This window comes from Equus przewalskii, chromosome 14, assembly GCF_037783145.1.
Source record: "Equus przewalskii isolate Varuska chromosome 14, EquPr2, whole genome shotgun sequence".
Lineage (NCBI taxonomy): Eukaryota > Metazoa > Chordata > Mammalia > Perissodactyla > Equidae > Equus > Equus przewalskii.
Window position 1 is genome coordinate 62,875,976 of NC_091844.1, and position 17,386 is coordinate 62,893,361.

The following is a 17,386-nucleotide window of genomic DNA, read 5'->3' on the forward strand; positions in this document are numbered from 1 at the left end:
CTTGGGCTACTCCCTGAGATCCAGAAACTCCGTTTCACAGCTCACACCCACCCGTCTTGAAAACCCCCCAAGCTCCTCCCCCGCCCGCCTCGCCCCAACATTCGCACATGCGTACACTCAATTAAGAGAGTTTAGAGCGCTCCCCCCTCACCCGGTCCCCACGCCCAGCTGCCACGCAGCCAGTCTTCCTGCCCTTTTTCGGGCCGCCGGCTTCACTTTTCAGTAATACGCATGTGCAAAACGGTGCCGCCCGGCAATCCCTTAGCAGGCAGGGGTGGGGCGGCAGGCGGGACCAAGTTTCTTGCGCACGCTCGGGACATGCGCAGTGCGAGGGCTGAAGCGCCAGCTGTCGATTTGGAAGTTCCGGGGAGGCAGCGCATGCGCGAGTGTACGCGTTGCCGGCGAAGAGGGGAGCCTGACGACTCGGAAATTTGAATACCACAGTAGCATGGAGTGTGACCTCATGGAGACTGACATCTTGGAGTCGTTAGAAGATCTAGGGTAAGACTGCCAGGGCACGGGTCTCCCAAACCCCACACTGCCGGCCCCCCGGGAAAAGCTTCTCCGCTCCAGTCGGAGACACCTGCCTCTCCACGCCGCACCCCGTGGCTCCCGGCTGTCGCCTCCCTCTGGCTCCGGGACCCCAATGCCACGTCCACTGCCTGCCCTGCCGGCTCGGGTCCCTCCAGCTGCGACGCCCCTAGGCCTGCCCTGTGCTCCCTGCAGCGGACTTACCCGTAGCGTTTGTCAGTCATGCGTGTCATTGTCTGGGCTCCGGTTCTCGCCAACCCCCTCCGCGAGCTTTTCTCCTTGCTCCCCATCCTCCTGCCCTACCCCCTCACTCGAGACCTTGCCAAAGTTGATTCTCTGTTTTCCTACTTGTCCTCCAAACTTCCAGCTTCTGTCTGGAGCCCCTACTCCTACCCCACCCCACTTCTCGCAAAAAAATCTCCTTTGCCCAGTCATCTCTGCATGCACCCAGCCTGCCCGAAGCCACATGTCTGTACGCTGCGTTCTTGCCGCTAGCCACCTCCCTTGTGCACCTAACCTGTCACCACCTTAAGGGGAACCACTAGCAGATTCCCTTGACTCTGACACTACTTCATTGAGTCACCATTGTCCCTTACCCTCCGAGTCGTCTTGACCCGCACGTCCCTGCATATTTTTTGTGCATTTTGTCTATCTTCTTGACAATTACCCAACCATAATTCATCCGTATCTAGAAGCTGGAAATTGGGCTGCTTATCTCACTGGGTCACCCAGATCAGTGTACTCTAAAACTTGAGAACTTAGAACCTCTTGGGCGAAATGTGGTTCCAGAAACAAATTGTATGATTAAATACTTGCCTGCAGGAACGGTGTCCAAAAATATATGGATTTAGCTAACTGTAGTTGTAAAGTAACAAGTCCTTTATCAAAACCTTCCACTAGGCTTTTCCATGACGGGGAAACCTTTCTTCTTTAGGAAAGGACAGCGAGAGGGTTCCCAAAGTCTGCCCATTTAATAACTTGCTGTCCTGGTAGAAATTTTCTGGAAAGGAAGTGATAGTGCTTATCATCTTTCTTTGTCAAAATGAATTACTGTTGTTCTTTTCTTTGGAACTTTGAATTTTCATGAATATTCCAGACTTCAGGGGGCTTATTTCTTTGATTAGAGCACAAGTAAAAGTCGGGTTCAGCGAAATGGTCTCTCTTTGTGGACATCTCAGACTAGCTTGCTTGCTCACACATGAAACCATTCATTCAGTAAACATTCTTGAGGAACATTTGCTCTGTGGCAGTGTTGGGCTGAGCACTTAAAGGTACAAGGTGAGGTGGAAGAGAAGTTCACACTGAGACTCTGCTGTGGGGAGAACTAAGGAGGGTCAGGAAGAGGAAAGGAAATGGGAAAAAAAAACTAGCAAAGGAAATGAAGTTCTGAGCTTCCCGGAAGAAGTGACACTTAAGATGAGAGGATGGAGTAGAATTCTAGAGGATGAAGGTAAACTTTATTTAAATTTAGGCAATCAGCATGGAGAGAGGTCCCTTAATGATTGGTGACAGATGCTGTTTCTTCCCATTATCCTTCTTTTACCCTCTTTTAACTATGTTTTTCTTCTCTTGGGTACTATAAAGGCCATTGTTACTGCAATTAAACTAATCAAATAAATAATTGAGATGGGTTGTAATGTGAACCATGGGATTTTCTGAAAACTTTGCTATAAATTGTAACTGTCACTGCTTAGTTTGGTGGCATTCAGTCATTAAAATTCAGGCTTAATTGATGTGTACTTTCAAGGATTCTCTGAGAAATATTAGAATTAAATGACTGTCCTTTATCTCTAAGCTGGCCCACAATAGGAATAAACTAATAAAGTCTAAATGTTTAACACAAAGAGAAATGTCTAGGCCTCGTCTCTTTATTCCAGTGTCTAATAATATATGGTTTTGAATCTAGATGCCAGACTATATATAATCTCATTTTTTGTGTGAGGTTTTTTCCATTCTATTCAATATATAAACATATAATTATATTCTAACAGGATCAAGTGATGTCATTTCTCTAATATCTCTGTACCTCTAAATATTGAATTATTTTAAGCATATTTAATGTATCATCTTTAATAACCATTTTTATCAATATTTCATTTAAAAGAAGATAAAACAACTTTCTGAAGTATATATATATTTAAATTACTTTGAGACTGACAAAATCTAATTCTAGCTATATTCTAGATTGGGGTTCATTAATACTGTTGTCTTTCATGAATGTTTCAATATTTAATAATTTTTAAAAATTACATTTGAACCATTTACAAATGATTAGGGTTCACTTGCACCAGTTCACCCAAACATCAGCTCACCAGTAATTAAGTTAATTTTGACATTTCTCTGGTCCGAGTATAGTATGTCTTACTAATCTTAATTGTCATTAAATACAGAAAAAGGAAATGATTAATTGTAAAGTTTTTGCTTTTGAAGAAAGTCATTAAAAACCTAACCTCATTGATTTCCAGGAAAATTTATAGAAAAGATTAACCTAAGTTTTATTTCTGCAATAGTAAACTATAGTATAATTAGCTATTATTTATTACTCTAGTTTTAATTCTCAATTCAGTTAAAGTAAGAAAATAAACTTCTGTACAAGAACTTTCAGTAAATGTACAGGAGTTGAAATCATTTAGTAGTCTGTTATATGTGATTCTATGAAACATTCACATGTACTTTGAAGGGCTGAGCTTTTTTTTCTAATAGTTTAATATAGCTCTGAATCTTATTTATATTTGTCAGTTTAGAAATTGGTCATCATAACATATGTATTAAACTATTGCTTAAGTATACAAATAACACATAAATATATTGTATCTGTAATATGTTAGATGTGATTTTACATTCTTCTGAAGTGTAATTTCTTACTCACCAGTTACAAGGGTCCATTGTTAGAAGATGGCGCTCTGTCTCAGGCAGTCTCTGCTGGAGCCAGTTCCCCTGAGTTTACCAAACTCTGTGCTTGGCTGGTATCTGAATTAAGAGTGCTGTGTAAACTAGAGGAAAATGTGCAAGCGACTAACAGTAAGTAAACATTCAGTTTTAGGTGCAAAATTTGAAAATACAGTTAGGGTATTGTCAAGTGAACATTATCAGGACTGCAGCTGAAATTTCAGTTCTTTGTAAATATAAAAAAAATTTGTAAAGAAACCAAATACTTTTTTCTCCTATATTATTTTTAGAGATAAGGTGATTCAGAAGTTGAAAAACCAGAATGTAGTCATACAACTATTAAAAATTTGTGGAAATTGAAAAGACCCTATTACTGAGATATGGAAAAATGGAGACCAGGATGGCACACATGAACTTTTTATTCTTTGTAAAACATGACTTGTAGATCTTAAAATGGTGGCTAGAACTAGAAATTGGGATGTTTTTCTCTTAGGCTTACCAGATTCCAGAATTATGTATAGCATATAAAGTAAATGGATTATAACTCAGCTATGCATGGGGAGAAAGAGAGTGCTATATTAAGAAGCTTTCTGTATCATAGGAATGTATTGCTAGATACATCACAGCCAGATCCAGCACCATCAGATTTATGGTGTTGATAGCTGTTTTATATTTGCCAATTTTGTTATTGCTTTAGCACTAATTCGTTGATGCTGCAAAAGAGGCAAAAGCTTGGAACCTGACACTCCACCGTCTGGTTCCCTCTTACCATAGGTAAACCTATAATAGGAGACAAAGAAAAATGCCCACCTGTTAACCCACCTTATGGAGAACTGTATACATAATCCCTTTTTTTTCCCCCACAGAATTTTGAAAAGCTCATTCTCTTGCATGTTTAGTGTATTTAATGTGTCCATGTTAGTTGCATCCAATTCTAATTATTAAGGAGAGTATAGTGTAACAGTAATGATAGCAGCAGCTTACCCTTACTGAGCACTAGCCTCTTCTAAGCACTTTACTGTGTTAATTCATTTAAACCTCAAGGCAACCCTGTGAGGCAGGTTTCATCACTCGTACATTAAACAAGGAAGAACAAAGAGGTTAAATACATCATCTGAGGTCACATGGCCAGTAAGTGCTACATGCTGGATTCACTTCCAGCAGTCAGGTTTGGGAGCCGGTGCTCTTAACCCTGCCTCTCCGCCTGACATTTCCCAGGTCTTAAGAACCTTTAAAAACACCCCTACTAGATGGTCACTGTTTATAGCCTGGAGCCCCTTTGTTCAAATGAAAGCATTTTATAGAAGCCAACATATAAAACAGGTAAAAGTACAGCTGCTCTAGTTGAAGCTGAGAGGGGGTGCTCTTAGCACAACTCTCCCCTCATCCTCACCAGCTGACTCTGAAGGAGTTCTTGGAGCTCTGGAGTTCACAGAACGCAGTTTGCAAAACGTTGGTCATACGTTCTTCCCATTTTACAGATGAGAAAATGGACCCACGTGAAGTGACTCTCAAAGAGTCTTAGTTAATTTTTGCCCCTCTGTGATATTGAATAGAGAACCATCAAAAGAGTAAGGAAGAAAGAGCATTGTTTTTCCTGGGTTCACCCAGTGGACTCTATACTTGACATCTTATGGGAATACAGAACTAGAAGTCATGTTCGCTATCTTCAAATTTAGTGTAACTGGTAATATTTAGGCACAAATGAGAGAACTGGAGACTAGTGCAGTAACTGAATGTGTCACTTTGTGGTTTGCAGTCGGGGGGAATCACTGAGTGCAGTAGTACTTGGGGACCGTTTCATCAAGGAACAAGACCACTGGGCTCTGATGGATAGGTGGGATTGATAGAGGGGGAAAGGATAGAGGGCATGTCAATCCCAGAGAATAACTTAGATGAAAGCCCAGAAGTGGAAATGAGACCATTCCTGGGGCAATGAGGAGAGCAGCCTAGCGCAAATAGAGGGAATATTTGTAGAGCTAGTAGGTGACTGCTACATACATGTAGTAGCTGCTCCTACATAACAGTATGCTGGGAAAGGCAATCTTTTATGGCAGACAGAAAAAATTAGATTAGATGAGGCAGAAATTAGGAAGCCACTAAAGATTCTCAAATAATAACCTCATGAAAACTGTTTAAGAAAGAAAATTGGCAGTGGTGTGAGAAAGGATGAATTAGAAAACAAAGGAAGAACTTGTATTAGGAGAATCCTATTAAAAATTACAATTTATGTATACATGCCAATTGGAAAAACAATCATTTTTATTAAATAAGGTTATTTTAATTCTTAAAAGGCCCGAGTGAAGCTGAAGAATTCCAGCTTGAGGTGAGTGGGCTCCTAGGGGAGATGAACTGTCCGTATCTTTCACTGACCTCTGGGGATGTGACCAAGCGCCTTCTCGTTCAGAAGAACTGCCTCCTCTTGCTCAGTAAGTTATGGCTACTGAATGTAGCTCTTATTTTCCACGACTACTAAACTGGTTGTTACTGTTTGTTTCATTATGGATTTAATTCAGAATACTACTTATTTTAAAGAAAACTTTGTAACTTCCAACTTAGAAGCTAACGGCGGGCCTGTGCCCCGGCAGCAGTGTTGTTTTGTGATTGTTACCCATTTGTCCTTCAGCTTTGCGGGTACTCAGGCTGTGCTTCACCAAATGTTTAAGTGTGTGATCCTTAATCCTTAGTGTTCTAGACTGGAAGCACATTTTAAAACAGACTAGGAAGATAGTGTGGAGATAATGAAGATGTTTTTTAAAAATTAGTTTAAAATATTTTGTCTTGTTGATATTTGTGGTTGGGTAATTTTGGGGGGAGATTTGTTTTGTTTGTAAATATGTCAAATTACAATATAAAATTTTCTGGAATAGTACTTGGATCGTTCCTGTACCTACTGATCATTCTGAGAAATAAATTATGAAAAGTTCTTTCCTTCCATGTTTTTTATATACTAACTACTATTTCTCTCTTCACCCTGAAAAACAGTAAGTAGACTCACAGATTTTATTGCCTTAAATAAATTCCTCAGTAAACCCAACCAGTAGTCTTAACTCGTAATTTTTGTAGCATTCTGAGACACATTTAGATTAAGCTTTGGATAACTGAATATTATAGTTATTATTTGGACAAACACAATTCAGAAGATTCTTTAAATGTTTGTCTTTACAGCTGTACTATGGTTTTTGAATAATGATACAACTCTGCATTTGAAGGTTCAGTTTAAAAAAAAATGTGTTCATAGCCATTATACTTAGACACTGAGTTATTCCAGAATCACTCTCTTAACTTCCCCTTTGTCAAGTGATTGGGGGAGGGAGGTGATATGCACATAAGGTTAGAAGTTGCTTTAGGTATTGATATTGCTGCATATAATTCTTATGCATGCGTCAGTATCCTTCACATTGTGTATTTTCTATAACTGGCTCAGCCGCAATAGACTCACTAATTCTTCCTTGGGTAGTACTGCTTATCCTTACTAATACCTAATATTTGTCACTTAGAATATGTTATCTTATGTAGGAAGATAGCAGCTGTATGGAAAGCTTGGTAGTGACCCTGAAGACGTAATTCTTCCGAAGAGCTCAGAGTTTGGCTTTCTTAGTGCTGATACTTACAAAAACCACTTTGAATATAAATCTTTATAAAACGCCCTTAACTCTTTCCTGTTTCTTAAGCAGACTGCACTGAACATTATTATTTTGGACTCAGGGTCATAATTATAGACTTTATTTTAAAGTGGTTTTTTTTTAGGGGTGCTTTCTTTTGGTAGGGAAGATTGGCCCTGAGCTAACATCTCTTGCCAGTCTTCCTCTTTTTTTTCCTCTCCAAAGCCCCAGTACATAGTTGTATACCCTGGTTGTAAGTCCTTCTAGTTCTTACATGTGGGATGCCACCACTGCATGGCTTGATAAGCGGTGCTAGGTCTGCACTCAGGATCTGAACCAGCAAACCCCAGGCTGCAGAAGTGGAGTGTGAACGTGACCACTATACCACTGGGCTGTCCCCATAGACTTTATTTTAATGTGTTATCACCTCAAAAGCTTGTCAAGAATATACTGCTGTCTGCTGTGCAACTAAATGACTAAATCAACTAAAGTTACTCTGCTCTTGGAATTCTTCATACATACATATGCACCACTTGCTTCCCTCCTCTTTGTCTTTGCCTCTGCGTTTCCCCCTTTCTAAAATATTCCCCTCAGTTTGTATCCTCTCTTTCGTGCTAGTATTTATGTACATGTCCTCGTTCTCTACTCACTCTGTGTAAATATTTCTCATCTTTCCAAGTATCAGTTGTCACATCTTGATGCTATAATTTTACTTACTTCTTCCAGAACCCTTACCTTACTAATTTGAATCTTTTAGTACATTACAGTTGTTAACAAAATAGAATAGTCTTTGAATAAGTGGCTGAAAAACTCTTATGTGTCAAGTTAAGAACCGTTTTGGCTATTCATTGGCCGTTCTGATTGTCAGATTATTTCCCTTAGATAAAATAACTCGGATATCTGAGTTCCTAATAGGTGAAGAACTATTAATCTTTTTATGCATGTATTCTTTATTCCTAGCCATATGGTCAATAGAGATAAGCTTTTTTGTTTATTTTGTATTAAATCTCCAGTGCCTTTTCCTAGTACTTTGAACACATCAGTTACAGCTAAAGTTTTTTGATGATAATTGTATTGATGAACTAATTTTGTGAATGCCTCAGCTATGTTGTCCCAAATTTAGAGAACCAGTTTATTAAATCATAATATATGACTTTGTAGAACTGGGGTTGTCAAACTTTCTTAAAGGGCCAGATAGTAAATATTTTCAGGATCATGGGCTGTAAGGTTTCTGTCACAACTAACTTAACTTTGTTGTTGTAGAATGTAAGCAGCCATAGACAATATGTAAATGAATGTGGCAGTATTTCAATAAAACCTTACTTACAAAAATAGTGATTATTTTCATGACAGTGAAGTTTCACTATTTTGATCTTTTAACTCATACACTTTGCTGTATGGAGCATGTTAGGATTTTATTAAACCCATTTAGAATGACCTTTCTAGAAACTTAGCTGTCTTTATTGTCCTAGAATAGGAGTTGTCAGCTTTTCAGAAATGATCTGCCAAAATTATGACCCCTATACTTCTAGCATTATAGGAAATGAGACATTCAAGTTAATCGTTCTTGTACTTCTAATAGGACTTAAGAGCCCAGAAGATGTATTTTTCCAAAACTGTCTTCCTAACGTTGTCAGAAGGTTCTCACTTTAACACATAATCTGAAATCCTGAGATCCAAATGATTGTTAATCATCTTTTATAAAAGTTTAAATGTGTTTGGGAAGGTTAAAGGGATAAGGTTGAATATTTATACCTTCAACCGAGTTACCTGAAGCAGGTTGCAGCCCTGGTTATATCTGGCTGAAATCAACACACAAGGGGATGATACTGATACAAAAGGACTCTGCCGAGAAATGATTGGCAAGTTTTATTGTTTGTTTGTTTTTCAGAGGAGGGGGTGAGAATGAGGAAAGTAGGGGGAAATGGAATACTGAGAAGAATATAGATGGAAGAGGGTTTTTTTGAACAGCTAGAGAGTGACAGTAGGCTACAGGAGACCATGAGAAAGAAACTTTTGGGAGTTGAGTGCCTTCCCTCTTCTCCTGTAAGTTAAGCTTTGACTACTTAAAATGTTATTGTTTCACGCCAGTTCTGAACAGACTGCCTAAGTATTGGAAGGTAAGAGGGCAAGATGGTTATGTTACTGGTGCGTGTCAGTGGTGAGAAGTGAAAAAAAATTAACCTTTTTAACTGTCGTTGAAAATTGGCCACCTGCCACCTTTTGCAGATCTGTTAACAGATGCCAACCCCGGTTCGGGAGATTCCTTAATAGTGGAATGAAAGAATCCAGATTTTTAGATGTGATCTGCCTTGATCCTTTGGGTTCAAAGAAGAATCGCTTATTTTTAAATCAATCTTTAAAAATGTATGGGTTAAATACGTGAATTACAGACTCATCTTATATGTTATGTCATTTGCAGGTAAAAATGGTTTTCCTTTTTTGTTTTTATCCATTCTTGCAGCTTTAAAAGTTACCTATCATTAGGTCTATAGAATTGTAACTCCAGACTTATGACTATTAACTGTAGCTGTATCTCATTTTGAAATCTTATTTTGTTTACTTCAGCATACCTCATCTCAGAACTAGAAGCTGCCAGAATGCTCTGTGTGAATGCTCCTCCAAAAAAAGCTCAAGAAGGAGGCGGTAGTGAGGTCTTTCAAGAGTTGAAAGGCATATGTATTGCTCTAGGAATGTCCAAACCTCCAGCCAATATAACTATGTTCCAATTCTTCAGCGGGATTGAAAAAAAAGTAAGACCTTTAGTACCAGATTGTAGTGTATTAAAGGCATAGTCCTACAGTTGTTTGAAATGAAGCAAGTTAATTTCTCTTAATGGGAACCTAATGTGCATATTATTAAGTAATTGTTACTAAGTGAGTTTTGGGTTTTAAATCCTCGATACCTTAAAGAGAAATTAGTATTTTACTTTTTTTTTTTAACATATTAGCATGTTTCTTTTTCAAAAAGGAAACTTTACACTTTGATTTATAAGCTGAAATGAGCTAGATATAATGTAAAAAGAATTGAGACTTAAGTCCTTTTTAAAATTATTTTATCATTGAACTTTGATGCAATTATTTTGAAGATCTTTATCATTAAGTGTTACCACCCTCCTCCCCGTTGACTGGACAGAAAAGGATGTTAATATTTTTGGGTTTTAATCCAGTCACTTCGAGTCTTATATGTTTCAGTTGGCAAGCTAGATTTGTTAACTGCTGACACAATCTAGTATATGAAAATAAGTCAATTATTTTTATACCTCACATTATCAACAGTTGAGTTTTTTAATATAATTGATTAGGAACAAGCAATGTTACTTAAAAAATTAATGAATAGAAGAGAATGATATTTCTTATAGCAGAGTTTTTCTCTATATGCATGTCTGCCGGACTCTAAGAATTGGTACATTTGCATTGTGGTGTAGTTGGACACCGGGATGCACAAACTTGGCTGAACTCTACAGGGGAGCAGCAATGTATCCATAGTCCATATTTTTCTGTGTGTTCATTCATCCATTCAGCACATACACATTGAGTGCCCACTAGGTGCAGTGAAGGAATCATGCTTCCGTAGGCACATGAGGAGTGGGACAAGTGAGTGTCTTTATCATGTGGGTCTTGTACATTTCCAAACGTCCTCCACCTTTTCCTCTGTCAGGAATCTTCTTTTGATGGCAAGATATGATGGGAATTGGGAAGATGAGGAGGATCTGTTTACTTTTAGATTTATACATTCATTTATGTTTTTGTGTCAGTTAAAGGAAACATTAGCAAAAGTTCCACCTAATCATGTGGGAAAGCCTTTACTGAGGAAGCCAATGGGACCGGCCCACTGGGTGAGTAGTGATCCTCTTGAGTAAATTTCATAAGGAACCATCTATCTATCCCATGATATTTGTGCCGACACTTACAGTTTGAGCTTAATTTTTAAGGTGTGTTTTCTAATCTGTAGTTTACTAAGTGGACATCCTTAGAATCATTTTTGTGAATCTTAAGATTTATGCAGAATAATTTTATTTGTGTTAGAAGCACTTACCTCATAATTTATAAATATTTTACACAGCTGATTAAAATAACTTGAAATTCGGTATGACGCGTGTTTCTAATTGCCAAATGGATTTACCTTCAAGCCAAAAACTTCAGTGATCTAAGCTTCACACAGTGAATTATGGGAAAGCAAAATGAGAATTTTGTACTTCACATATTCTTTATTATGTTTTGAAACCACATTATTTTGCCTATCGTTTCGTTAATTTATTGTTATAACTTTCGATATTATATTTATTAAATAATTTATTTTGTGCTAAGTGCTGAGGATTCAGTTATGAATGAAACAGACACAGCTTCTTCTCTTTTGGAACAGAGGGTCAAGCAGATTTAAATTCTAACTGGTTTTTTTTTTTAATTTCATTTCAGGAAAAGATAGAAGCAATTAACCAAGCTGTAGCCAATGAATATGAAGTTCGGAGAAAGCTGCTAATAAAACGTTTGGATGTCACTGTCCAGTCTTTTGGCTGGTCTGACAGAGCTAAGGTACACATTAAATAATTTAAAAGAGCAGAGTGTTTATAGACATGATCCTTAAACATTGCCAGCCCAGTTTAGATGTAGTAACGACTACAAGAGAAATACATAGGAGGCACACACAGGAATTTTTCTCTAGTGAGTTGCTGAGTAGCAATTCTTTCAGCTATTCAGCAATAATAAAAACATTTATTTTTCAATTTTTAAAATATTTTTCAACAAAATTGTGTGTTATAAACCCTACTAGAAGTACCCATTGGTAAGAGAAATGGAAAGAGTATCTGAATTACTAAAATAATAAATTGTTGAATTTTTTGTTTATTATACTGTAAGCTAACAATTTAATTTACTAATTAAAGTTAGAAATACTGGCCTTTTCAAGACCAAATATTCTGATCTATTTATAGAGAATTGGAGAATTTAGTTAAGGCTTAAAGTTTTATTTCAGCTTAAATTAGATAACCCAGGCAAAGGTCTTGGTCATTCAACAGATATTTATTAAATATCTACTACATGATCAGTAAGTAGGAATTAATCGGCGCAGTTGATTAATCTGACCTTCCTAGAACCCTGAAATGGAGCTAACCCTCGAGTTTATATGGAGGTCGGTCCAGCTGTGTTAGTATTAGATGTTCCCTTAAGAGTGCGTTCATTTTTGAAAGTGGATTTTTCTCTGAATTTTTGGTAATTGACTCAGAATGTTTTTATTTAGTCTTCGGTTATCTTGCTAATATGTTAGTTTCACCTAAAATCTTTAAACCTTAGCACAGTCCTACTTGGCTGCTAAATTGTTGAGGTAGATGTTTATTGAGTTACAGTATTTTAGTATTGGAAAGGAGTCTTAGACAGTCTTAACTCACCTCATTTTGCAACTGAAAAAATGGAGACCCAGATAAATAGGAGGCTTTGCCTAAGATCTCATGGCTAGTCAGTAGTAACACCGGGAGTAAATTGTTCTCTTCTGTGACTGTTGTTTAGGAAATACCAGTCCTTTCTTAAATTTTCTTTGATAAAAACAATCATTTCACTCTCAGCATGGTAGATATACTTCCAAAACAGTAACCTGCAACTCTCAGCTACAAAACATATGATTGATGAAAGTTCACTGACCAGTCAACACACTGTGGTTCTGGTCTTGGCACGGCCATTAATGGACTTTACAGCTGGCATCCTGATACAGTGTGTCTGAGTTCCAGCTTACTCTCCTCATTTCTGACATCTTTAAAATGCCGTCTTTTAATCTAGGTAATATTTAAGATCTTTTTGAACTATATAATACACAGTGATTCTATGAAATATATAAACATCCTGGGGAGAGGATAAAGAAATATACAAATTAAGTTGCACAAATTTATTGATTGTTTCGTTTAATGGAATTTATGTACTAGTATCTCACTTTGAAAGTTCATTTTAAATCACTTTTTAGAAATTACTTTGATATGCACAAAGTGAATTTTTGTTTCCCATAATGAAATTTATGTACTTATATCTCACTTTGAAATTGCATTTTAAATCACTTTTATTTGAAACATATGAGAAACCATTTTCTCAAAAGTTTTTGTTTACATTCAACATTGATTGAGCACTTATAGGTACTATAGTGACTGAAAGAAAAAAATATGACATATTATTATAATTTTCATAATGACAATCTTTTTATCCTTTTAATTATTAAAGAAGGTTTTTTTAAATGAAGTCACTGATCATCCCTTTGTCTTAACCATAATAACTATTTTCATTTTAGTAGTCTCTTCCTTACTTTGTCCATATGTACAATCGTAGTAAACATACCTTTTTATGTCCTGTTTTTTCACATTATATAATCTAAACATTTACCATCAATATTTGACTACCTGCATATAACTGACAGACTTACCTGATATTTTTTGTTCTTGTGCTATTTTGCTATGTGTTGTGGTTGTAGTTGCTGTTTCTAAAATTTAGGTTACTTTAATTTGCATTTATTGATTCCGTGTGGAAAAAACGTTTAATATTTGTTTGAATATATGTTCTCTTGTGAACTTTCTCTTTATATTCTTTGGTCATATATCTTTTGGGAGCTTGTGTTTCAAATACATTTAAAGGATATATTCAAGTTTCCTAATTTCTCAGTGATCTTAATCATTAACTTAAACTTCTACTAAATAGTTAAAGTATAGTCCCTTTTTTAAGTTTATTATTTATAATAGAGGGAAGTATTAAATAAGGGAAGTCACTTTTACAAGTGTATTATGTTAAGAGCATAATTAGTACAAATTAGTCACAGCTAACATTTTTTATCTCATAGTAAGCAAAATGGGAAAATTAGAAAACACAATTGTTGAAATGGGCTCATATTCTTATATTTAAACAGACAAGATGAATATATTTGATCTGAGACCTGTGGCAAGGGGAACATTTTTACCTTCTCAGCCCCACAGTCCTAAAAGGAAGCCCCCTACCCTTGTGTCCCCCTCCCACCCGCTCCCTGCCATCCCTCCTTCCTGTATCAGCAAGTCTGACAGCTGTACTGTGAGATAGTTCTTGACTAGGTAGGAGCAATGGTGAGTATGTGACTGTTTCCCTCCCTTCTGGAGCCTAGTAAATATTGTCATCAGACATTTTGGAGATCTTTAACTTATTTAATATGAATGTTTCTATGCCATTTTGAAAATTGACATTTGTCTTTGAACACTTTCTTTCAACAGAGTCAGACAGAAAAATTAGCAAAGGTTTACCAACCAAAACGCTCAGTCTTATCTCCTAAAAGCACTATTTCTGTTGCGCATCTTTTGGCTGCAAGACAAGACTTGTCAAAGATTTTAAGGACGAGCAGCGGCTCTATAAGAGAAAAGACTGCCTGTGCCATCAATAAGGTGACTACAATACCTTTAATTTTCTTTCAAATACATTTATTTCTGTTTATAAAGTAAAGTAGTTTGAATATCTTTCTTATCCCCTAGGTGTTGATGGGCAGGGTGCCTGACAGAGGAGGTAGACCCAATGAAATTGAACCTCCGCCCCCAGAGATGCCGCCATGGCAGAAAAGGCAAGATGGCCCCCAGCAGCAAGCAGGAGGCCGAGGAGGAGGGAGAGGTGGTTATGAACATTCATCATATGGAGGACGAGGAGGTCATGAACAAGGAGGAGGGCGAGGTGGACGTGGTGGCTACGACCATGGTGGCCGAGGGGGAGGAAGAGGAAATAAGCATCAAGGAGGCTGGACAGATGGAGGGAGTGGAGGAGGAGGTGGCTACCAAGACGGTGGTTATCGAGATTCGGGTTTCCAGCAAGGTGGCTATCATGGTGGCCACAGTGGTGGCTATCAAGGTGGCGGTGGTTATAGTGGCTTCCAGACATCTACGTATACAGGAAGTGGATACCAGGGTGGTGGATACCAGCAGGACAATAGATACCAAGATGGTGGGCACCATGGCGATCGAGGCAGTGGTCGTGGAGGGAGAGGTGGTCGTGGAGGGAGAGGTGGTCGCGGAGGCCAGGGAGGAGGTTGGGGAGGAAGGGGGAGCCAGAATTATCACCAAGGGGGACAGTTTGAACAGCACTTCCAGCACGGAGGTTATCAGTATAATCATTCTGGATTTGGACAAGGAAGACATTACACTAGTTGAGGCTACAGAACCTTACATTTTGCTAGAGCTCAAGTAATAGAAACTTAGTTTCAGAATCCTGAATCCAGCATAGATTTTGAATTCATGTGAGACCACAGGTGGCAGGCAGTTTCCTGCGTGGCATCAGCATTTGTAGGTCTTCATTCAATTCTGTTGGTTTTTTTTTTTTTTAACAGACTTGCATAGTGCTGTTTATTTGAGAAACACATCTCTCCTTTGTATGAAGAACTTTTTAAAAGGTAATTAAAATTGCCTTTAATTGCCCAGTAGACTAATTCCACAGTCAGAACATGCATACTTTTTTGAAGAAATTACTTGAATAAGTAGTTTTCATGTTTTCAATATGCAGTTTTGAAAATGAGGATTCGCCTAGATTTTTACAACTAAGAAAGCTTCCTCAGATTAACAATCCATTTATATGCGTTTTCCTCAAAGTCTTCTAATGCCTGTTTTCCAAGCACAGTTCTGCCCTGATTGGCTTTTTTTCTGGAAAGATGATGCCGCATTTGCTTCACGATAGGCCTTTTAGGTCGGTTCCTATTAAATGAGCTCTTCTGCAGATAGCACATTCAGTAGCCTTATCCTTTTGATGGAATACTGTACCATATGCTCAACTCTGAAAACCTTGAACATGGCCAAAACCCATAAAGATATAAAAGCAAACTCAGTTGTGAACCTATAGTCCATGTAGGCATTTAGTTAAGTATAGCAACTCAAACTGACCTGCATCCATTCAACACAAGTTCCTCCTTCAACCTTATTTTTACTTGAAACCTGCTAGAAGAAACAGCAAACTAAAATTTGTTTTATGCACGAGTTAATAGCACTGGCTCAGCAAATACAAGTTGGTTTGCTTTGGACGGAAGGCTTTTTTGTAATGGAAGAAATGCACTACCAAGGAAGAGGACAAATTTTTGCTTAGTGCAGGAGGCCCTTTCTTATTGCTGCAGAAAACAAAAGCCTGGCTAAGTTGATGTTTGACATTCTCCTTTACTGAAATCTACATGACGCTTCTTGCTGGGTTTTTGTGTACGTAAACATTGTCAAGCTGTGAAAGAAAATGGCTGGAGGTGTGCTTTGTGTGAAAGGTGAGCAATAAAGTATCTGTACGTTCTCTCTTTGGTTTGAGTTTTATTTTAGCTACTTTTTTAAACTGAATTATTCTGGTCACTTGCTTCAACCTTATGTGCAAGGGCTTTGTTCTCCAAAGATTCTCGAGTGTTTCCTTGAGACGTACTTTGTAGTGAAAGATAGCCCTTACCCTAAAACCTTAAATAAATTGAAAAATAGCCATTTCCAGATTTACCTTTTACCATAACATGATAGCTAGAAAACTTCACTACTCATCTCTGGCCGCTGGGTGTAGCTGTTGCTACACAATGTATTAGGCACAGAAATTAATGGCCCTAATATTTTAGGGCTTTTTTGTTTTGTTTTGTTTCTTCATTTTTCCTAAGAATGAGGAAGATTTTTCTTAAAAAGAAGTGAATTGAGAATATAAATAGATGTTTGTAAAAAAGAGAAATAGTATATCCTTTTCCTACTAAATTGGGCTTTTGAGAGTAAAAAATCAACTGTCTTGCCATTAAAAATATTCTATTTGCTATTGAGATAAGCACATTCTTTTGATAGCTAAAACCATTTTTGAAAGCCTCCCTTGATCATTTTGTTAATTTTACCTGTTTATTAGATTTTTTGGCTAGCATTTACCATACTAAAATGTTCAAACTTGAAGACAATTTAAAATTCTTTCATTTATCATTAAAGATTTTAAGTTCTGTCTTGAAAGTTGTAAGTGTTGGTCTCTTTACTTAACACTGTTAACTATGTTTAGTATGTATAGGAGTTTCCTAATAGAAATTGTCAAGGTTTACCTATCAAAATGCTTTCTTAGAATGCGTGCACATTCACTTTGGGGTTTGTTTTAGTCTGTTTTGTAGCCTCAGATGCCACAGTATGTCTGATGAATGTTTCATTTTTTGACAAATATAATTTTGATTTATTTTTATTGTTAAATTGCTTTTCCAATATGAGCATATGAGAGAGCAAATTATATATTTCCCCATGATGACTCTAAAACTTGCATCTTCATTTTCTGCTTCAGACAAGAATTTTTTTTCACATTATAATCTCATAAGAGAATTGTCTTTTAGTGTCTCTTCTTCCACGTAGATTAAGTTCTCTGGAAGTAGGATATTTCAAACCACCAGTTAGTTTTGTTATGATA

The 17,386-nt window shown here is 37.4% G+C and overlaps 1 protein-coding gene across 1 annotated transcript; it reads left to right on the forward strand.

The window, feature by feature from the left end:
• The first annotated feature begins 290 nt into the window (after positions 1-290).
• On the forward strand, positions 291-16,273 carry FAM98A (family with sequence similarity 98 member A). Its single transcript, XM_008531566.2, has 8 exons — positions 291-501; positions 3,404-3,552; positions 5,715-5,849; positions 9,594-9,778; positions 10,783-10,863; positions 11,444-11,560; positions 14,239-14,406; positions 14,494-16,273. Exons 1-8 carry the CDS (start codon positions 449-451, stop codon positions 15,157-15,159), a joined length of 1,554 nt encoding a protein of 517 aa, XP_008529788.1. The 5' UTR covers positions 291-448; the 3' UTR covers positions 15,160-16,273.
• The last annotated feature ends 1,113 nt before the right edge of the window (positions 16,274-17,386 follow it).